The sequence below is a fragment of the Pelecanus crispus genome, chromosome 13, assembly GCF_030463565.1.
Source record: "Pelecanus crispus isolate bPelCri1 chromosome 13, bPelCri1.pri, whole genome shotgun sequence".
Lineage (NCBI taxonomy): Eukaryota > Metazoa > Chordata > Aves > Pelecaniformes > Pelecanidae > Pelecanus > Pelecanus crispus.
In genome coordinates, this window is record NC_134655.1 from 3,114,139 (window position 1) to 3,137,608 (window position 23,470).

At 46.6% G+C, this 23,470-nt stretch overlaps 1 protein-coding gene across 1 annotated transcript; it reads left to right on the forward strand.

The window, feature by feature from the left end:
- The first annotated feature begins 4,350 nt into the window (after positions 1 to 4,350).
- Positions 4,351 to 22,750, forward strand: LOC142594825 (uracil phosphoribosyltransferase homolog). The gene is made up of 7 exons (XM_075720662.1): positions 4,351 to 4,637; positions 11,482 to 11,524; positions 17,572 to 17,641; positions 19,914 to 19,976; positions 20,743 to 20,904; positions 21,683 to 21,781; positions 22,644 to 22,750. Exons 1-7 carry the CDS (start codon positions 4,351 to 4,353, stop codon positions 22,748 to 22,750), a joined length of 831 nt encoding a protein of 276 aa, XP_075576777.1.
- Positions 22,751 to 23,470: the final 720 nt, after the last annotated feature.

Sequence of the window (23,470 nt, forward strand, 5' to 3'; positions counted from 1 at the left end):
CTACACATGCATACAGCCAGGTCAGCTGAATTTTTTTTTTTAGTTATTTTTTGCCTTTAAGCTGGTTAACTGTCAAGAGTCACATTTCAAACTCGCGTGAATTGTGCTGTATCCTAGTTACTGTTCTCTGAATGCTTATTTTTAACCAAGTACTGAAACTTCTACAATTCAACTCTTAATTAGCTGACACCGTGTGGCCAGTAATAAATGTCGATACATCAGACTTTAACTGTCTGCTTTGTCTTTAAAGTTAATACTTCTAGTCCCCTGAGGACAAGAAAATATAGCGAAGAGAAAGGAAGCAAGATAACACTTAGATAGGGACAGTTAAGAAAGGATGGGAAGACAAATCCATTTATGCTACTGGCAAATAGAACAACAAAAAAGCTTCTAAATGTTTTCTTCAGTATTGCCTTCACCTCTGAAAGTCATTTCCCAATACGGTACAGAAAGACTATGTGTGTAGTGTAGACAATATCCAGTCATTATCAGTGCAATAATTCCTTATATGTGCGAGTACTAAAACAGTCTAGTTATAAATAAAGAGTTACACTCTCTGCGGTTTCGCTAGTTCTCAGTTGTTACAAACTCGCTGTGATCCCTCAGCGTGCAAGGCACCATCTCCAGTGCCTTGCTGAATGCTAATGAGCTTCCAATTAATTTAACCACAGAAAGACACCTCTTCCACATCAACACCTATTACCGGCTCCAAAATTGGTTTGTGAAGCTTAGTAGAGATACGCCCACATTTTTTTTTAGCTGCTTGTGAAAATTGGAAATCACAGCAGGCACTGTAAAATAGAGGAGTAAGATGGTCTCGAGGACCATCGTATCGTGCCCGTACCGGGGAACTGCCTTAGCATTTACCAAATCCCTTGAAACTATTCCTAACGCAAGATAGAGAGAAGGTAAAAATGAAGAGACTACATATGGAAGTCCATATATGAACAGAGTTACTATATTTAGAGGCAGGCATGAAGCACTATATTAAGGGCATGCTTAGACCTAGCTATGCTTTAGGTCAGCTCTGAGATTTTTCTCCCCTTCCTCCAGCTCCCCAGCTGACAGATGGTGCTGTAGTTTTGTGGCTGAGATCCAGAAGTGAAACTCTTGTCTGGGATTTAGCTTTCATCAAAGGGCATCCTGAGTTAGGACATACATATCCAAGCCGTCCCCAACTTCCTAGTCAGACCTTTCTCTTCCAAGAATTTCCTGGGATTTGTAACTTTGGATTTGTAGCTCATTTTAATATTCCCCTTGAAGGGTTTAGCGTACCCCAACCCTATTGTTAGAAATGCTTTTTTCCTTGGATGGAGTGAGTTGGAACCATCTTCTGTCCGTACAATAAATGGGATTTCTTAATAGTTCTTCTGGTACGTCAGCAGAAAGCATTCGCAGACCTATTAGCGATATACCGATGACCTATTAGCAACGCTCCCTCCTCTTGGACACATGCTTCGCACAGTGAAGCCGGTTTCATATAAGCATGTAAGTTGCTCGCTCTACTTCTTACCAGACTATAAATAAGCATGTGGCTTGTTGCTATTTCTTGATCAGGATTAAACGCAGTCATGATCAAACACATTCGGGATGAGAAGGGGTTTATAAGGAATGATATCAACCTGGGCCTTGAGGATTCTGTGATAAAAAAGGATGCTTCAAAAGGCCTGAATTAATAGACCCATGGGAATAATTTGAGCCAATTTTTATTGCTTTTTATAAAACCTCTTTTACTGCAGTTGACTCTTTCACTCCAGCCTACATTTCACAGTTCACCTCCATCTGCAAATGTCCTTTTTTTTGTCCATTCTGACTACATTTCCCCTCATTGTTCTATTTGGAAATAAACAGAATAAACTAATTCCAGTTTATTGCCTCCGAAATGTCTTGATTTTATGAGGTATGTAATACCTCCACACTGGAATGTCTGTGCTTCTGCACTACACCCTGATGTATGGTTTCTACAGGAAAGCTTCCTATCTAAGTACCCACTTCCAATATCTTTTATTAGCCAGATGATGCCTTCAAAGCATTGAGAGAAGATGAGCAAATTAGCCTTTTTTTACCTTCATTTTGCTGTTGGGGATACTGAGACGTCCCTGACACAGCTGCGCAGCGTGCCGGGGGATAAGTGCTAGCGTTCAGTGCTGACCTGGCTCTCAGGCCCCGGTTTGCTGCGCCTGCACAGCTCCTGGAAGGACAGGTGGCCGTACGCCAGCGCTACCCCAGCGCGCCCCTCCCATCAGTGCAAGGTTAGTTTGCCGCCATATGTTAGCATTTAATATTTTAGTCTTTCGGTATTGGCAGCATAGCATTTTATGGTGATTTAGGAGGTAGCGTGGAAAAAATCCAGATTAGATACCTCTTAGGATTCTACTCACAATTCTCCTCTGTGGTGAGTTCTTTCCATTCCCAGAGCATCTATTTCTTCTACCGAGCTGCTTCGGTTATCTTTTCTGAACGCCGACTGAAGCGTGCATTAATTTCTGTCTGGCTTATCCAAGGAGATCCTCCCCTTCTACAGTAAATCTGCAGAGAAACAGATTTTTTTTTTTTTTTTTTTTTTTTGTGGCAAGCTACTTCAAACAGCCTAAGTTTATAACAGTCGTCTGTTAGCTCTCTGTGTCTACAGCACGAGCTGTTCTCCTGGTTAGGTCGCTTTGAGGCAGGGGTTGTCATGGCCCTGACCACTGGAGCTACGTGCCCTCCGTTTCTCTCCGTGTCTCTTTCGGGGTTTGTGCGGTGCCTTGCACGGGTTTCAAGAATCTGGTCTCATGTAAATAAACTGGCATCAAAAGGAGAAAGAGAAGATTGGAACTGGAAAAAAAAGGCTGCAGTAGTAGGGGGAGGAAATAAAACCAGCAGCATTGGAGAGTTATTAAAGAAGGAACAGCAGGTAAAGGCCAAATTTGCAGGCACAATATCAGTGTGAAATATATGAAGTACCTCATTAGCCTTAAAAGCGTAGGGAAAATAAAATGACAGGCATGAGCACTGAGAATGGAAATTCTAGAACTGGTGTTTTGCTCAGTCCACGATAATGGAATTTTAAAATTATTAATGATAATATTTTCCACCAAATACCACGTAGCCATTTGCTATTGTAAGCGTATACGTACATGTGTAACGCCAGATTTTTCAGTGCAGATAATTTTCTCAGGTCTCAGCCCTTTTAATTCTAAATAGCCTAAATGAGGGGACACCAACTATCCTGTCACGCTTCCCTTAAGGACAGGGAAGCTATTTTTTTTGCCAGCTATTTCTCTTTGGCTTTCCTGTCTTTAATTTGATGCCATTACTTCCAGTACTCCTTCCTTCTCTCATCATGAATAACTTCTCACCCTTCTTAAAGGTTTACAGCATGGGGTAGAGTCACCCCCTAGTTATCTGTAAACTAAGCTGCTAGCATTTGGCACTTTTAAGCCCTTCTTCAAAATTAATCGCCTCCTCTCCGCCAGTCTGCTGAGGTGTTTTGTCAGTGTAGGATGAATGACAGAACGTCATTTTCAATATGCCATGGGAACACTTGAACATTCCTCTTTGTATTTCACGAGGGGAATATATTTATTTCTTACGCAGCTGGTGCTTGCTGCAGAACTTTAGAACTGCGTTAGGCAAAAAAATCAGTGCTAGTCCGTACTGGAGAGAGCGCGAACTGAACGATGAAATGCGTGTTTTCCATCTTCGCTTGCAGGGTCTTCTTGGACGCGTGCAACAGCTTCCACCCGGCGCAGCGTACGGGCATCTGGAGCCTGCTCTTCTCTCCGTATTTAACGAAGACAAGGCTGGAACAGTACAGGTGTCTCCGCGTGGTATTGGGAGGTTTGGCAACACCTGTTTGTCGAGTGATTTTGTACATCTCTGTTAGAGAGGCATTCGAGCCACGCCAACCACCGCGACACCGCAATGCAGGGTGCTCTGCCCCCCCCGGACATGCCGTGCTGCAGGGCTGAGCCCCCCGCTCCCTCACGCGCACGCGGCCCCGGCCGCCGGGCAGCCGCACCCAGGCGCAGCTCACGGCCCCGCGTTCGGCCCGCCCCGCCCCGCCGCTCCTCCCCCGCCCCCGCTCCCTGCCGGGGCCCCGCACCCCACACTGCGCGCGCCCTCCGCCGCGCCGCCGCGCCACGCTCCGAGGGGCGGCTCGCGCCCCGCCAGCCAGAGGCGCGAGGCGCGGGCGCGCGGCGGCGAGCGGACGTCAGCGCGCCGGGGGACGCCGACACCAACGCCCCGCCCCCCCCGCTGCCTGCGCTCCCGCCGCGCCCGTGAGTGGCAGCGCCGGCAGCCAATCGAGCGAGGGCGCGCCGGGCGGCGCGCTGCCCCCTGCCGCTCCGGCGGCGGCGCGCCCCGCGCATGGAGGCGATGCCCTGCCAGAACCAGCGGCTCGGCCCGCGGCCGCAGGACGAGCAGCCGCCGCCGGCGACGGCGGGCGGCGGCTCCCGGCTGATCCGCTTCGCGGAGCCCAGCGAGGACAGCGGCTGCCCCAGCCCGGACAGCAGCAGCAGCAGCAGCGGCAGCAACGGCGGGGTCGCGGCGGCGATCCCCGCGGGGGAGGGCGGCGCGCCGGCGATGGGGCCGCAGCTGAAGCTGCTGCCCATGAACGACCAGCTCCGGGAGCTCCAGACCATCATCAGGGACAAGTGAGCGCCGGCGGGGCGGGGGGCGGCGGGCAGCGTGGGCTGAGGAGGAGCCGGGGCGGGGCGCAGCGGGGCTGAGGGGCGATCGCCGCTTCCCTCAGGGAGCCGCGGCCGGGCCCGCTCTGGGCCGGCCTCCAGCGCGCGCTGGGCGCAGGCTCCTGAGGGATGCGGCGGCGGGCGCTGCCCCGGCCGGGCGGTGCGGCCCCGGGGCCTGCGGCCGTGCGGCCTTTTCTGGGGACGCGTGGCCGGAGCGGAGCGAGGGGAGGGGAGGGGAGGTGTGCGGAGGGAGGGGAGGTGTGCGCCGGGAGGGGAGGTGTGCGCCGGCCCGCCCGCCCCTCACGGCCGCCTCGCCCCTCACGGCCGCCTCGCCTCGCCTCGCCTCAGCGGTCCGCAGCGCTCCCGGGGATTTCCACGGCCGGCTCCGCCCCGGTGCCCTCAGCCACGAAGGCGTTAATTCGGCGGCTTTGGAAACCTCTTGCAGGTTTTTCGCGCTCCCTGAAGTTTTGGCGTACCTTCGCGGCCTGGGCGCCGCGCAGCCTGCTTGCCGCATCACCCCACAGAAGCCTGTAAAACCCTCCGGAGGGGAGGCTGGGGGGCTGATTGTCCGCCGTCGTGCCCGGCAGGAGCTGGGTCCCGTTACCGCTGTCGGGATATGGCGTGCTGTACGCAGGAGCGGGGGGCTCAGGTATAGGGGCACGGACTGGATTTAAGGGCTGGCAAAGGACAGGCGCTGGGGTTGGGAATCAGTGGCAGGGAAGGGGTTGGGAATCAGTGGCAGGGAAGGGGTTGGGAATCAGTGGCAGGGAAGGGGTTGGGAATCAGTGGCAGGGAAGCCGCAGGAGTTTGCTGAAGGTTGGGACTGCCGGATAAAGGAAAATGCAAGGGCGGTGGGGTGGGGGGGGGTGTGAAGGGTTTGGGGACAAGTTTGGCCAGAAGAAAACAGATCACAAGGGCAGCCCGGGGGAGCTAGGAATAAGAAAAGAGATTGTAGAAAAGTGGGACTTGCTGAAATGGAAATCAGATGTTTGAGCAGCAGGGATGGGAACAAATTAGGCAAAAAGAATAGTTTTGGAACAAGAAGTTGGGGATAGCGTAGAGACTAGGCCACGGTGGGATGGGAGAGAGACAGCATTGAGGAGGGAGGCGGATGAAGGCAGCAGACAAGGAGAGAAGAGTTTGTTTACTTAGGGCACATTACCTGAGGCTGCCTTTTTTTGAAGGCACTATTTTCCACTGTTGACACTTTGTGTCGCCAGGAGTCCTTGCTGCCACCGTACCTTGTGAGACGTGAAGGTGTTATTCCAGTTTTACAAATCTTAAGCTGAAGTGCAGAAATCCATGCAAAATTGTGCCCCACTGCTGAACATCCAATGTGAGATACTTAAGACCCAGTGTTTTATTATGCCTTACAGCGTCGCAGATGTTGAAAGCATACCTCCCACTGATCGCATTTGTAGCTTTGATTGTTCAGCACTTGGAAGGTGATATTATAAGGTATTAAATTTAGCATGCAACATATGACAAACACAAGTAGCGGCCATCTATTAAAAGCGCAATTTGCCTACTGTGATGCAAGGACCACGGGCAGACACAGAGGTGTGAAATCAAGTTTATCGATAGAGTGATCAGGTTCTGAATAAAACCTTCTCTTCCTGCAACGCATTGGCTTTCTAACATCTGCAGTAACTAACACATAGCACAGACACGGCTCTTCCCCTTGTTCCGTATCTGTCCATCTGCGTAGTCTATGTTTTGGTATTTCCTGGTTTTTGAGTGCTTAACTTTGTAGCTAGTAACACTAATACATTGATTCCTAGTTTTTACTTTCATTATAAATGATCCAGCCACCAAGCTGGGAGGCGTGGGGTTGCTACTCTCCCCTTAATTGGTTTAGTGGTGGCCTTGGTAGTGTTAGGTTAATGGTTGGACTGGATGATCTTAAAGGTCTTTTCCAACCTAAATGATTCTATGATTCTATGATTTCTATGCAAAACTAATCATCATCTCTCAAAGACAATACCTACATTAATTTTCTTAGCTTACATGAGCCGTGTTACCTTAAACTAGTTGTTTTTTTTTTTTTTTAAATTAATCTTCAAAGCATTGTGGAAGAACATAATGTGATTGCAGGCAGGCGCATGCAGAGGTAGCGCAGCCTCGATGTAAGGAGGGCAGTTGCAGCGAGACCACACGAAAGATCTCTGCAGGTGAGAATGCCTGCCTGGCAGCTTCCCTGCAGAGCAGGCAGGGAAGTTGTAAGTGGGCTAAGCAGAGAGAGAGCGAGCCGAAGTCCAAACTAGGCTCAGTGATGGCCTATAAAAGCTTTTGAGGTTAGTGAAGAGGAAATAGCATATAGTTTTAATACCTAGGCGAATACTAGCAATGCAGTTACTGTACCCAGCTAGGGGTTTTTTTATTATCATTTTGTTGCAAGTAGGTTTTGAATGCTTGCAAATACATTTAAAAAGTTTCTGGTTATAGTGAGCTTACCCAGAAACCAGCAGCTGATATTTTAACTTGGAAGAGATTTTTTTAGAGTCGCATCAGCTTCATTGCACAAGACTTTGGTAAGGGGAAATACAGAGTAAGACTTGTAAACAAGGAATTACTCATAACAGCTGCAGCGGTAGCAAACTGTGCTTTATTCTGAGCGTGACGCTGCCCCGGCCGTGCAGACGTAACTGTCGCTTCCAAGCTCCCTTCCCAGCCAGTGAGGAAAACTGGACAACAGCCTGCTCAGAAAGGCAGGTGTAGGCTTTGTATGTAAGGACAGTAGGGAAACATTATTTTTACGTTCTGTCCCAGAAAGTCAGCTGCATCTCAGTAAATAAGAGACCTCGGACCGGCCTATTTTGGTGCCAGTCATTCAGAAAGATGCTGAAACGTGCTCAGCTGCAAGGGTGAGAGGATTTCTTACGCACTGGTTAGAAACTGTTGCAGTAACCTTTCCCTGGGCAGGTGTAATCTGCCTTAAGACGACTGTATGACCACTGTAGCGTTCAAACTAAGGGCTGAAAGAAAATCCTCAGAAGAACTATCGTATTTGTGAATAAGGAGCTATACGGCTAAGAGGAGCTACTGGTCAAAAAATCCGATTTAAACTGACAAAAGGGTGTGTTCACATACACTGCTTGGGGAAGAGGGAAAAGCTGTGTCATCTACAGGGCAATTAGATATCTATCACTTAATCTTTCTTTCTGGATTAAAAAAAGAACAGGTAACACCAGAGCTGCCTTAACTCAAGGAGGATATTTGGATTACTTAATGCTGTAGAAGATGGATGTTCCAGGTACAGCAATCACCTGAAAAGGTCATGAAAAGGGCAGAAGTTAAAAGGCAAGCTACTGGGGGGAGAGAAACAGCACAAAAGTAGGGAAAACCCCTCAATTTAGGACTATTACTGTGACGTAAGGAAGGGATAGATACTCCCAGTGCAACGCAAGTTAGAATCAGGCGTGCTTACGTGGAGCTAAGGATGGTCAGGCGAGATGCAGAAGACCTCAGGGACTCTATTTTGTCCATAGTGTGAGCTGCTCAGAAAAGTGGAAGGCTCTTTCCTTGTTCCTGAGAGGATTCAGAGAAAGAAATCACAGCCTTTCAACTGGAATAACGGTCCAGTTTATAAAAGAAAAACTCACCTTCACGTGGCTGGTTGTCATGTCCTGTGGTGGGTTCAGAGGCAGCTGGCTGAAACAGTAATGGCCATCAGACTAAAATGACCACGTATTTCTTTTGCTTCATTACAGTTAACGAGAACTAGGTCTGTGTGCCAGAATTGGGGAGATGGATAGATCACCTCGAGCGTGCGCAGGTTTGCGTGCTTTTCCTCAGGCTTGTTTGCTTTTCCATCTAGCGAACGGCTTAATGGGTGGGCAGATGCCTTTTACACTGCATGTTGGATATGAATTTTGAGTCCTCTAATGGGATGTGAATGGAGGCGTTGAGGTATTGAAAGTTTGGGAACAAACAGGTACAGCCTCTTTCGAGGAGGGTATGATCTCAAAGTCATGGCTGGCCTGCAGAGATCAGAACCAGGGATCTGGAAGCTGACATGAGTAGCGCAGCAATTTGTAACGTAGAGCTCTGGTTTCTGTAGAAGCAAATTCATTAGCTCTGATTGGTAGCGTCATGTTAACTCCTGATTTAACAACAGACAGGATTTAAATGTAAGTATTTAAAGGTTATTGTGTCTGTTATGGGAGATCATTCCGTTGTGTTCTGCTAAGGCTTCTTATTCCCTAGGGAGCTGAGTGAACAATATAGAAATGAAGACAGTAAAGCGGTGGGACACACAGTCCTGACTGCGATGCAGAGCAGGATGATTCAGGAGCATAACTCGCCTGTGATGAGTGAAGATGAGTGCTGCAGGCAGGAAGGGCGGGATCCCTTTCACATACCACCCCCCCCAGCCCAGGCACTGAAAAAAATTAAGTACTGAAGTACATTAAGTACTAAAGTGCTGCAGGTGGAACATGGTCCTGTTTCCCAGCTACATCATCTCCCCTTAATGGCAACAGCTCATCCAGTGCTTTCAGTTTTCTCATAAGGGCCTTTTATAAATTCTGTTTTGGGAAGCGGCTTTTTTTCCATCTTGCCTTCACAGGACCCTGGGCGTCTCTCAGGAAGTTCTTCTGTAAGGTGATTAGAGAATTACTAAAGCGCGTCAGACCAGGACCCACATAGCCTACAGCCATATCGGTGCTTGTGACTAGTACCAAGTGCTAAAGCAGGAGGTAACCCTGCAGTTAGTTTGTATTACGGTACATTCCCAAAAAACATTTCTTCTCAACTCTTAAGACACGCACGTGACTAATTGTACATCAGGCATGTTTCCATACCTTCAGAAAGAAAGTGAAACTAATTTCTATTGTTCAACAAAAGGTTTGTGGTGTTAGCCGTGTGCTACAAGTATCAGGTTTTAAGGCCTCACTTTTTTAGATGTTGACTTGTTACTTGACTAAGAAGCTGAAAACGTTTCTAGTCTGCCATTGATCATTACTTTCTATACCTCTATCTGGTATTTAAGGTGAACAGTTGCAGTGTTTTCACATAAGCCTTTTTTTCTGGCCCCTAGCAATTCTCATATGATGTGGGGCTTGAAATCTGGTCACAGCTTTCCAGCTGCCGGTGTACGAGAGGTCTGTCATTTTCAGACTATTATTTGTCTCTTATTTTTATGCACCCTTGTTTTGTGTTGTCCCCCTCCCCTCAGAAAACAGGCATAACTGACTAAGGGTGTTCAGTGAACTGTGCATAAAAACATCTCTCTGCAAGGACAGAGTAGTTAAAGCCTAGTAATCTGTATTGATAAACTCATAGTATTCACTCTAAACATGTATTGCTTTGCAGTCAAAACTGTAGTCTTGACATTGTTGGGTTTGTCTTACCACCTTTTCATGAAATGTGGCTAAATTTTCTGAAATGCCACAGTCTAGTCTGGAAGAACCTAGATGCGCCACCTACACACTTTGCTACTTCCTTTTTGTTTTTTTTTTTAAATATTTGTACAAACCACAGATGGAAATATGAATCCCTTCAAAAATCTTAAAAAAAATCAGTTTGTGTCATTGTAGGGTTTGGGGGGTTGGTTTTTGTTGGTTTGGGATTGGGGTTTTTTTGAGCATTGCCTTTCTGGTTAATGTCAAAGTAGCAGCAAGTTATGAATATCCTGTTATTACCAGAAAGAAGGAAAAACCAAAAAAAACCCAGCGCTTTTAATAATGTGTTATTAGCACAAGGAAAGACATTAGATTAGGCTGACACTCTTTTTAAAACACCTTTTTTTTAGTGTGGCTAAGTTACCAGTTGCCCAGGAAATAAGCAGACAAACGTCTTGACTTTCACTCAGGTAAACATAAGATGTTGCAGAATCTTGGGGATTAAGTGCAAAACTCTCTTTATGGTATTTAAGGAGACATTCAGAGTATCATGGTTGGAAAGTGAGAGAGGGGTATGCCTGCTGTGATGAACAAAAAATTGCACTAAAAAGTACCTGCTTAGGATGCTGATGATTTTGTCCGAGTGTTTTTAAGGCTAGCATGCTGTACGTGTTGGCTCCTTAATTGGAAGTTCGTCCTACTTCCGTGTAGTGAAAGTTGGTCTTGACAGGGGAAGCAGGGTGTTCAAATCTGCTTTTAAAATTCCAGGCCTTTAACATGGCATGCTTACCCAGCACGTAGCAGGAGGAAGTGAGCTTATTCTGCCTTCTGAATGGGCCAAAAGCCGTGCAGTGACATGAGCAAAAAGTTGGACCCAAGCGAATGGGACAGCAGAGAGGTGTGTCCATGGGAATACTCATTCATCCCTGCTCATTTTGGTCTCAAGTTCACTAATCCTGTCACACTGTGAACAAATTCCAGATAAGATATATGTCCTGCTTATCAACTTCCGTCTCAGGGCTAGGGATCTGCATTGTCATTGTCCCATGGTTTCTGATTGACTTAAGAACGGGCGGAGCAAAGCTCTCTTGCTCGGAGCTGTAGGGGACGTACCAGGTTGGTGCACATCTGAGCTTGCCAGGTGTTTTGGAACTGAGCTGGAACCGTAGTACAATGGAAAACCTACAGAATATCATCCTTATGTTTTTATGCTTTAATTGCTACTGGTACAGTGCGGCAAGGCTGCCAGTAGTAGGAGGCAAACCACTCCATTAGCTCACTGCATCTCGATCTTCGCCACCAAGCAGGGAACCCGTGAGGCAGAATCTTTGTGGGATAAGTTTTGTATACGGTAGGAGACTTTTCTCTGAACTGCCTTTAGAATATATTGTCCTTGAATTAATATTATGCTTAAGCAACATTCTTAAAATTATTCCCCAATTTAAAATACAAATTATTACCTTTTTCAGGAAATCCAGTAGAGGAGACTTCGTATTTTCTGCTGATCGTCTGGTAGGTGAAGAATTTCTTCTTCTGGGTATTGTACTTTGTAATGCTTCCATAAAATGGGTCTTCCAGGCTAGAATAACGGTGGCGTGAGAGCAACTTTTCTACACAAAGGAAACTGCTGTTTGACGGCAACTTTCTGTATAGCAACTTCTGTTCTCTGTTATGGACTGCTTTCATCTCAAAGGGTTCCATGTTATTATCAAACACAGCTACTTCAGGACAGAGAGCGGTAGTAATAAGAGAATACTGTTTAAAAACAGATGCACAGAGGCTAGAGCTAATTCAGTTTTACTTTGAAACAGTGCTTTTGATCTTGTGAACAGAGCCGTACAGTTTTGTACAGTCTAGATGTTAACAATTGCTTGCATGCTGAGGTGCCTCCTGGCACTTGTTGTGTATTAGATTAGTAGTTCTGGGTGCATCCACACTAGGAATTTGGTTTTAGCCATATGGTAGTTACTAGCAGGGACAAAGCAATTAGAAGCTTTCACACATTTTAGTAAGTCAGAACAAAGACTGTTGGGAATGCAACATTTATGTAATTTAAATTACACGCTTAAAGAAAACCGCAACACTCACACCCACACAGGTACTTCCTCGTATTTGTGAGGGTGTTTGCTGTTTGCAAATCCAGGTGCATTAACAAGGAAAGTCTTCCTTTCCCCCTCTGCCAAAGGTGAGTCCAGAGGCCATTCAATTACCAGCACTGTTTGCTACAGCAGGCAGGTTTCACTGTGATGAGCTCAATCTTAATCCATGCCCGATCCAGGCTTGCTCAGGGCTTAGGTATGACCACAACCTAAGACTGTGACTGCAGTGCTTTTTATCTTTGTAGCTTTTCCACCTTTCCCCCCTGCTTTTCCCTTCTTGAGGATGTTTCTTGCATTCCCATTCACCAAGAACAGTAACGGCTCAAGCTAACAAATCCAACCACTCATAACCTGTAGATCAAGCGACTGACTGGACTGCCGCCTTTGCCACTAATACTTCATAATGGACAGGCAGAAAGTCGCAGCCCCAACTTCGCCCTGTGCCAGCAATTCTCAGCAGATACCATTTAAATAGACACATCCTTTACAGTTCATTGGACGAGTAGGAATGGCCCAGGAAACATCCACCACCCATGAAAGACTAGCTCAACTATGTGTTGTTCTTCCTGGGTTTTGTGGTTTCAGGTTTTTTGCATGCTTAAACGTGCAGATAAGATTCGGGAAGCCAACACAGGTCAACACCAGCAATCCCACACATCTACAAGGTGGTCTCCAGTGCAGGGGTCAGGCCCCTTCCCCACCAGTGCTCCTCCTTTCACAGGAAGGGTTTCTGGTTAACGTTCTTATTTTACCTTGTATTAGGTTCCCATCGTGCTGCACCCTTTAAGGAACATTCATTCCTGCCAACTTCTTTGAATTAAAGAGAAGCATGATATTCCTAATCTGTATTTAAAAAAAAAAGAGATCAACAATGGCTATTCTAATACTGACAGGAAAACCCTTAACAGTCTTGACTGTACCTTATTGTCATTAATTAGTGCGAAGGACCTCTCCCACGTACCTTCTCACTTTACTCTGAAGTCCTGTGCCTTCTGAGGGAAGCACTGATTTTTTTTCCCCCCTTGTTGCTAGAAACTGCAGCTTCCAGGCAGGGAGCTAAGTTCAGGCCCTTGTACCAGCATCTTCTACAGGCTGGGCAGCGCTTGCACAGGTAGGGAGCTGATCTTCACAGAAATGCCCCTGTTTGCTGGTCATGCAGATGTTTGCTACAGAACCTGCTGGTCTCTTTTCCATTTTGTAGGAGGAATTTTATGCAAAACAATATGTAGGACTATCTCATTTTCTGGATGTTATTCCTAGGTGTGGCAAAGAACAGTTACAATTTCACGTGGGACGTGGTCTCTACTAAATTTGGTGGGGTGCACACATAGTTAAGACTCGCTATGTTTTCCACCCAGTTAGCAAACAGAGCTTAATGGCAGGATGTAATACATGAAGAGAAGAAACATATGCATGGGATCGTAGGGTAACAAAATACATCTTGTTGCAGGGAGAAAAACGAGAATCAAGTTAAGCTTGCTACTAGCTTGGCAGTTGTTAGTGGTGGTATCTCATAAGGTCACCACAGGAAGAGGTCTTCAGGAGGGATTCTACAGCGGATGAATTTCTGCTGGTACAGGTTTTTCTTCTGGCAGTTCGTTTCACACGTAAGGGGATGACACAAACGTTCCAGGATTCTGGTGAGAGAAAGGAGTTAACAGGCGGTAAAGGTTAGCAGGGAGTTTCTGAAAGCCACTGCCAGCGCTGTGATCCTGAAGCTGGAAGATGTGGGGCTGAAGTCATGAGGGTGAAGACAACCCATCTTGTGTTTGCGAAGGAGGAGAGGCTGCTGCGGGAGGTAAGCCTCTGTCTAACGCAGGAGACGATCAATCATTATGACTTGCGGTGGCAGATGTCTGGACAGGTAGACCTCAAAGCGATAGTGAGACCAACTTGAGAAACACCAGCAGACAACTCCTCTCAGTGCAAGAGGCTCACACCGAACCCTTCCACGCGCTGTGGAAGCGTTTAATTGATGTCACCGTGCAGGATTGCTGTAGAACTAGTGAGATGCTCGCAAAGCCCACAGCATTTTTACTGAGACCACCTGAGACTTTTGTTCCAAGGCCTGCTCAGTGGGAGGTACACCGTAAGCTGGGTCCAGCCCTGTGATGTTAAGCTGGTGCTGCGCACCGGCTGAGCGGTGTGGGCTAAGAGACCAGGCAGGTAAGGAGGAGGAGACACCTCCCCAGAGGCATAGAGGACATGGCGTGTGTAGAGTTTTGGCAAGGATCAAGCAAAATCGACTTGCAGCCTGGATTCAGGCAGGCGTTTGTTGTTTACGCAGCACTGACCTAAGCAGCTCACAAGCACAGCGGTGCTTCTCAGCAGGAGGTAGATTTTGTGGTTTGACTGGAGGTCTGAGGTTGAGGAATTAATTAGTTTCTCAGCCCTACCAGCAACTCCCTGCGTAACACTGAACAGGTCACTTCACCTTTCTGCCCACCTACCTCTCTTTTGGGGGGGTGCTAATGCATACTTTAAAAGCAGTTGAAATCCTGAGGTGCAAAGAGCTGTATAGATACAAAGTACGGCTCACAGCCCCACTACTCTTCCTTCCCGTCAGCTTCCAGGAAAAACTACAAAATAATGGGTTAGAGGATCCCCCGAGGAATTACTTGGAAATTAGGTGATGCATGGCTATCACATAAAATACAGTTAGACTGACTACTGTCTTCCCACAAACAGGGGAAGATGATAATGGTCGGATTTATTTGCATTCTGGTTTCTTGGCATTTAAATGCTTCACCTTGTTCCAAATTGCAGGCAGGTGGAATTGTTGCAACATGCAGCTGCTGAGGATCACGGATACCTTTTGGGGTGGCTCTAAAAGGGCTCCCATTTTTCCAGTTTTGTCTGTCAGAGCACCGCCACCTCTGACTGCACCCTGGCTGTTCCTTATTTAGTGATTACACCTCTTCCAAACGAGAGTACTGTCAGCTTCCTTTCTGTAGTTGCCCGTATCCAAATTTCTCTGTTCACGGACTCTGAGGAACTGGTCGAACCTGATTTCCTCAGCGGTATTTGAGTGTGGTAGGGAGGCTTTATTCATGTGCTTAATTGGCCGAGAAAAGGATAATTCACTAACATTTTCATATCCTTGAAATGTTCATGTGGTAGTTAGCTAAAAACTCCTTGGACCTCTATTACCTGTTTTTGCTAACAGTTCTAACAGATCTCGTACTAATGAAGGTTCGAAGCAAGCAGTATTCCCTGTGCTTACTGCAAAGGCTCTGGGGTAAATCTTAAATGTAGAACTGTAATAAATAAGCACGTCGACATATAATTTTGTATATCAGCATTAAATGCTTAATCTAAAACTTCAGCATAACTCTGTAAGCCTTGACAGTTTAACTAGGCCTGCTAGAATTTAACATCCCTTTCAGCTTACACACACACACCCCCCCCCCAGTTAAAAATAGACTTTGTTATTGATAACTTTAATTCACGGTTTTAATTTCTGGTCAAACTCTTCTACCTTGGGACCAAAGCTTTACTTGCCTGCTTCATGTGGGGCCAGAATAATACCTGTTTTAGCTGCCAAGCCATGGCAACTGCCTCTCTGGGAGAGGAGCAGGGCTGCTGGCTCTCAGGGCCAGAGAGAAAAGAGGTGAAAATTATAATCCCCGAGCGTGGGGGTGGCAGCAAGCGTAGTGCAAAAATAAATGTTTTATCAACACTAACAAGTTTACAGAAGAATCCTTCCCAGCCTCTGTATAAAACATTGATACAGATAGTAAAACCAAGGAGCTTATTTGACTATAGACTATCACTGGTTTACTCTAAACCTTTGGCAGATAATGTGGAGCGAGGCTAACCCTGTCAACATGACAGCAGTATGGGGAAAAAAGCGTTTCTCCCAAACCTGGCTCATAGGTTGGCTTTTTTTGGCGAAATAACTTAAAAAAAATAAAACTGTGTACAAATGTCCCAGAAACCTAAAATTAAATCAAGGATTTCTTGGCTTGTTTATCTGAGATGATGTGTCTTTCAGTAGGAGAACGCTGGTGCCTTCAGGCTCAGGATTAAAGTGACTGAGTCAAAAGACTGAGTCAAAAACCCTACTTGCAGAGAGACAGGAGGAAGAAGAGGAGGAGGAGGAAGGTAGTAGAGCTGGCTTCTTTACATATGCTTCCTGCAGCCACCAAACGTGCAATGAGTCAAGCACAAAAGGGACTGACAGTTCAGAAGGACCCGTTTCCCACATGCAGTTGTGCTACAGCGGCAATATTGCCCCCTGAATTGCTTTTGCAGTCTTTTGCTCCCGTTATACGTCGGTTGCACCCTTTGACCCCTCACTGATTTGGCCTGACCACCACCCCTGAACATGGCTGCCACAAACCCAACTCTAGGAAAAAATTGCTGTACTAAAATGACTAAAAATACCTGCAAAGAGGGATTGTAAATTTTAAGGGACCGTTTCTGATTCCTAGCAGAGGCTGCCTGTGTGCTAGGAACTGGGGCAGAACGGAAGAACAGAAAAAAATCTTCCAGTCTGCTCTGCTCTGTTTCTGAAGTAAGAAATGTCTGAAGTGAGCGGTGTACTTGCTCGGTCCCAGGAGCAGTCGCCTCATTTCTGCCATCGTACAGTGACACTTGCTTAACAGCTTTCATCTTGGGCTTGGCAGTAGCTTTCCTTCCACAGTTCTGGCCTGTGACTCTGGCTCGCTAGCAGAGAGAATTTTTACATCTTCAATACCCAGAGCACCTTTCACAGGCAGTCGTTCTGGGCTCAGATGAATACGTTTTGGTAACTTTGCCTGGGGTACAGCTGCAGGGTCGGCACCGGGGGAGAGTGGGAGGGGTGCGTGGCTTACTGGCTGCACCTCTGGCAGAGATGTCCCTGCTGAACCGGGCCGTCTGCACCCTGTGAAAGCGCAGGTGCTTGGCAGAGCACCCCACAGTAACCGCAGCTGGCAGATTTCTAGATCTCCTGACTTGTCTTTGGGCACTCGGTGGCACATTTACATTGCTGCAGCGCCTGTGGCTGTTCTGGCAGCTCCGCTGCCGTTTAGTCACAGAAATACGGACGTGACAGTAGACCTCAGAGCCTAGCTGGTGGGGAACCGAGAGAGGGTGAATTCTCCCTTTTTCTCACTAGTATTTTCTGTCAGCAAAATGAAGTTGCATCAGTGCTTCACTCATTTGTTGAGAAAAATTTGTCTGTGATGCCTGTGCCTGCCAGATATAAAGTTTTATACGTTTTATGATTGCCAATGAACGCCCCCCCCATTTTGTTTTGTAACACCTTTGTTTGATTTATGGACATTGTAGGCATTTGTAGGCATCACCCCCAAAAGGTCTCTAAATTCAGTCCCTAACGACTATTAAAAGAGACCCTTTTAGACCCTCCAGGCTGTTAGGTGTTCACCTAGTACTTGTGAAAACTACTAACAGTTAGTATCTTATCTCCATAGATAACAAATCCCTTTAGGCTGACCGATCTCTTTGGTTCTACAGATCAGACTTGTGGTTGAAGAGGGACTGAATCAGCTGCCATACACAGAATGTACCGTGACCACTCCAACAGGTATGTGGGAAATTACTCCTCCCCTAGGTAGGACTGGAAGTGGAAGCCTAACTAATATAAAAAAATACGGAACTGTTACAAGGATCATAGAATACCTCGAGTTGGAAGGGACCCCTAAGGATCATCGAGTCCGACTCCCCGCTCCTTGCAGGACTACCTAAAACTGAACCGCGTGACTAAGAGCGTTGCCCAGATGCTCCTTGAACTCTGACAGGCTTGGTGCCCTGACCACTGCCCTGGGGAGCCTCAGGCTGAAACAGTTTAACATTCAGGGTAGAGCACAGAGTTAAGGTCCCTTCCGGTATTTAAAAAGCTAGAAGGTGCGTAACAACGCAACTGAGCAAAACATACCATCATATAGTTGTCATTTCACTAAGGTTTTAAATTGGTCTTGCAAAACCGTGGTGAAAATTTACCAGCATACGTGCAAGATCAGTTTACTTGCCCATACTGCAATGTTGAATTAAAACTGATAACATTCCACAGGCCCATTAAAGAAAAAGTTTTCTTTTATGGGCACAAGCAGTTTTGCCGTGCCAGCCTAAATCCGTCTGTTTGCAACTGGGGGCCAGCTGGGAGTGATGCTAAGTAGGAAATAAAAAGTGGCTGTGTTGACACTAGAGGAAACCCATTGCAGTAATTTTGCTTTGCTCCTATTAACTGTAAAGATAAGTAAGGTTGCATGCATTCCTCAGAGGTAGCTGCTTAGTGCATCAGCGACTTCTTGGGAACCACCCAAGTACACGCTGTGAAGCCACAGCTCACCTGTAGGACATTCACCAGGCAAGTCCCCTTCCCCTGAGAATTTAATTTGCATTTCTGCAGGGTGAGAGCAGCTCTGTGCATTCACACCCTCTTCCCCTCTGCCCTTCGCAGTAAATCATTTGTATGTCTTTTTTAGTTAGAGAAAAGATGGACTGAAAACACTCAATACTGAAACTAGACAGTTTAGGAAGGCACCCAGGAGGCCCAATCACTTACCTTTGCTCCTTTTTAAATAAAACAGCAGCTACTTTCCTTCTTGGGCACTGGCGTCACGTCTGCTCCAGGTCAGTCGGTGACGGACAGGTCGATGACCATCTTCTCTCTGCATTCCACAATTTGACTGGCAGGTCCCCCGCACGTAACATCACCTGGAAGCTCTACAGTTCTTTTCGAGTGGGCAAAGAGAGTCTCGGACCTTTCCCTCTGAGCACGTCACCTTGGTGAAAAGACATAGTTTCCTGCCCTTACTCGTAGCCACGCTGTGGATAGAGTCTTACTGGCTGAAACTGCTGTAGCTCTGCGGTCAGCGTGTTTGCCCTTTCACGCCAACCCGTGCCCAGTGCGGGAGCTAAAATGGCCTTGGCCGAGCTCCGCCAGTAGGAAGCGTCCCTCAGGAACTCAGATGCTTCTGCATGAATTCCTGCGTATCTGTACTGAGCTCTTTCCCTCCAAGTATCTGTAAGATGCCGTAAGCACAGGCGATTTCTGCTCTTGCGGGCTCAGAAGCAGGACACCCCTCGAGGATGTCAGTGAAACGCCCTACTCTTTCTCCTTCAAGGGAGCCTCTGGACTTCTTTCAGTCAGGCAGGGGAATATGCAACGCCTGCAAGGAATATCACCGCACGTTCGTCCCAGCAGCGGTGCTGGGCGAGCTCATTACCAGCTTCTGGGGTTAGATCTGAAGAACCATGACTGGGACAGTCTTGCTTTGCCATCTTTATCTTGGAATTAGCGAGAGACCTGAGCTCACACTCCTGACGATTGTATCTCTCTCATACGCATACCATTGCCCACGTTTTTCTTTCAGTGATCAAGAACACAATAACAGTAGCATTGTAGCACCGTATTTCAGTTCTAACTCCTCCACCTGCAGCACCGGACTGCATTTCCCTGGCTTCTTAGGGGACACACTGCTTACCTTTATTTAGCATAGTGTCCTTTGTTTAAAATAATCACACAATACCTGAGTTACAAAACACATACATGGAAAGGATTGCTTCTGTGCCACTTTGCTGACATGACTTTTAAAGGTTAAAAAAGTACAAGTTCTTTGCCAGTTAGGGTTTTGGCCCCGTTTCCATGGCTTGTTTGAGGGCTGCAGGATATGGCGTGCAGATGGGCTCATGCCGCCCGTGGGGAGATGCGGAGCTCGCTGTTGTCCCCTGGGTGTTCGGGCGATCTCGGTTCCGTTCACACCACGGTCACTCAAACCAGCGTCCCCCAAAGGGGCACTAAAATGGGGCGGAAGGGAGCAATCACCGCCACTGACGTCTGGTTTCTTTCACAGGACACAAGTATGAAGGCGTCAGATTTGAAAAGGGAAACTGCGGAGTCAGCATCATGAGAAGTGGTAGGCAGTTTCTGGTTGTTGAATGAGCACGAATTAAACATTTGGGAAACTTGTAAGCAACTTCCTTTCAAAAATGTGCAACAACACTTCCCTACAGCAAAGTTTTACCCAAACCTGCCAGTTGTTATTCTTTCTTAGGCATCCTTGATCACAGAATGTCAAGCAATATGTTTCATTAACTTTTTAGGAGCCAAATAGCTGCAACAGATTTCATCTGGCCTCTTCTCTAGCAACTGTTAACCATGAGAGGCCAGGCCAACTCTCCGTCCGTGTTTGCCGCTAACCGCTTCTGCTCAGAGATGGCTCTCCAAATAAGCCACGCTCAGCTGTGGCAGAGTCACCGTCATTTTGCCCAATGCTGCAGAAGCCTTTGTATCCGTGATGTAAAATCCAGTGGCCCTGCAGCTTCCTGCACTGCATTTTGCACTGTGGTGTCTCTGGGCAGAGCCCAAAGATGTTCTCCAAACCCCAAACGTTTGTTTTGACGTTTCCAGCTCTCGCCTTTGAGAGCGTAGCACTGGTGTGTGGGAACGCTAATGCCCAGGAGCTAGTAACACCAAGGAGACACCTTTGCTCTCTCAACAGAGAAAAAAGGGAAATAGCTTCAAGTGGTTTTAACACTCAGAACTGGGGAAAAACCCCTCCTTTTTAGAACTCTTCACCAATACAGTATTGGGACTGTCTATTTAATTGTAGCATCTTGCAATTGTGCCATTTCTGAGCGTGCAACGATTTGTTGTTGGGTTTTTTTGCTGCTCATTTTGAGGAGAGGCAATGGAACAAGGTTTACGAGACTGCTGCAGATCAATCCGCATAGGAAAAATCCTGATACAGAGCGACGAGGAGACTCAAAGAGCGAAAGTGTACTACGCTAAGTTTCCACCCGACATTTACAGGAGAAAAGTTCTTCTCATGTACCCAATACTAAGTAAGTGTCTTTCATCCTTATGTACAGGTAGACTCATCTGAACAGTGAGTGTGCTGAATCTGAAGGAAAATTTCCAAATTTCAGGGGCCTTGATTAGTTTTTTTGCTTGGTTTGGGTGACACGGTAGGGAATTTATCAGGCTATGTCAGAATACATATCAGTCAGCCTGCACCAGCGTGAATGCAGAGCAAATCATTTGGGCATGCCTGCATTTGTGAGAAAGGCTGAAGCATTAAGACTTGATATAAATTAATTTTTTTAAATTTTGCCATGAGAAGAGCCTCAAACAGTATTTTTCTCATGCTATTAAAAGACATTTATGGATTAATGTTACAATCCTAGAAGTAAATTATTTTAAAATTAAATACAGTTAATACTACTAAAAAAAAAAAAATCTGGTAAGCGTGGTAAGGAGTTTGTCAGGATGAAGTAACTTTTCCAGTCTAACATTTAATTCTGGTTCTACACATGGAGCTCTTAATTGCCATTTTACTATTTTAGATGAGCTTTCTTGCCTCGGGGCTTTAATAAAATCCACCGACTTCAGTGCTTAAAACATGGCAGAGGTGGCTGTTTCAGAGTAGAGATGAAGTACCTTCATCAGGAAGCCAAGGTTTTCTACAACGAATACATGCAGAGGTGATAGTTTTCCAGTGGGAAAGGCCAGTATCACCATTCAGTCCCACACCAACGTTAACACGGATATTCTTGGATGGCCTAGGACAAGTTCTTCAAGCAGGGGAAGAAAAAAAATAATCTCACATTTTTCCCCTTTTAGGTACTGGTAATACTGTCATTGAGGCTGTCAAAGTTCTTGTAGAACACGGTGTACAACCAAGTGTCATTATCCTGCTAAGCCTCTTCTCCACACCTCATGGTAAGCTGAGGGGGACGGAAGGGCAAGCACCGGTACCTTCAGTGGGGAAGAGTGACCTCAGTCACGCGCTTCAGGCGGCGGCGAAGAGCCGGGCCTTTGCGAGTAGCGATGGCAGCGTCGCTTTGCTCAGGAGAGAGGGGGTTTTTTGGCTGAATTGTAAAACTGAGAGTGAACAGCGCCCTGTTTGGTGCGGGCAGTGGGGCAAGCTAGCAGAAAGGAAAAGGCCTGTTACACCTAATGGCAAAACTGCAAGTGGTAAAGTATTCCTAAAAGCGGGAATTTGCAGCGCTGCCAGGTACACAAAATGCTTCAGTGGCTCACAGAGCAATGCCAATCCTGCTGTTGCTCCGGAGGGTGGCAGCCCATGGATGGCGTTGAGTTGGTCAGCCACCAAAAGAACAGCGGTTCTGTGAGGTGTGTGAAGCTACAGAACCGTCCTGTCTGCACGTTAAAGAGTGTAACGTGTAAAAGGGGATCCAAAAAAGAAACATCTGTTCCTGTGAAGTAGGAAAATGGATCTCGTGCATTGTTTTAAAAATTGGCCATGGCAGAAATCGCCATCAAAAAAGCCAGCTGAACTGCAGAGTTACTCCTGGCAGCCTGTAACCACTTTGGTGATTAGATTGGGAGTATATGTGTATGGTAAAGAAAAAAAAAACCCAAATCAGAAAACCCCAGAAAGCAATCCACTAAATTCAGGAAGTTTTTCCTCACAGACAGTCAGCTAAGGCAGAAACATGAAGGGGAGATGGAAGAACAGAGCCTGACTTTCTTATGGAATTCTGCTAATGTGATTTAACACATGGTGCTGAAACACAGCTGCGGTGCTGTAGTCATTACTGCCTTTGCCCTCTCTCTAAAGGTGCCAAATCCATCATCCAGGAATTCCCAGAGATCACAATTTTAACGACAGAAGTTCATCCTGTTGCACCAACACACTTTGGACAGAAGTATTTTGGAACAGACTGACCCACTGGGAACAAATGGATGTGACCGATGTTACAAGAGGTTTCTTTCTATGTTTTATTATTGTTGAGTTGGTGGAGGGCGTGTTTCAAAATGTTTTTGGCCAAAGGGGGAAATACTTGACTTGGATCAGTTCTGGTCAGTTACTGCCTGAACACCGAATCAGGTACAGTGACAGAGCACTCCGTCATTACGAAGTCAAGCATCTCAGCGGTGGGGTTCTATAAATTGCTACACTCTCAGCTTTAACTTATTTATTCTTCTAGAGCCTGTCTTGTGGCTGCTTGCAAGAACAAAATAAAACAACTGAATCACAAAGGTGTGTACTTCATTTCTAGCGGTAACGTTACATGTATGCTTCCAAAGCGAGGGCTGCACTTGGAACTCAGTGTCATTCTTGAATTTTTGGCAGAATTCTCACTCCTTGCATGGTGGCCAAGAAGTAAAGGTACAACTCTCCAGATTTTGCTCTGTATAGATTATTTTCAAATAGTAAAACACTCACAGTTGTCTTGCTCAGCGGTGAATAAAGAAGCTTCCTATTGCAGTGCCCGTGCTGTGGCAAATGGGGCGGGATGAGGGTGGGAGCAGCACTGTCTACAGAAATTCTGCACATACAGTCCTGCAGTTTTGTCTCTTGAAAACCTTTGTGGTTGAGCCGGTATCGCTAACCCTTTTAAAGAAGGGAAAGCTGTGGCAGAAAGTTGAACTCACTCAATTTCT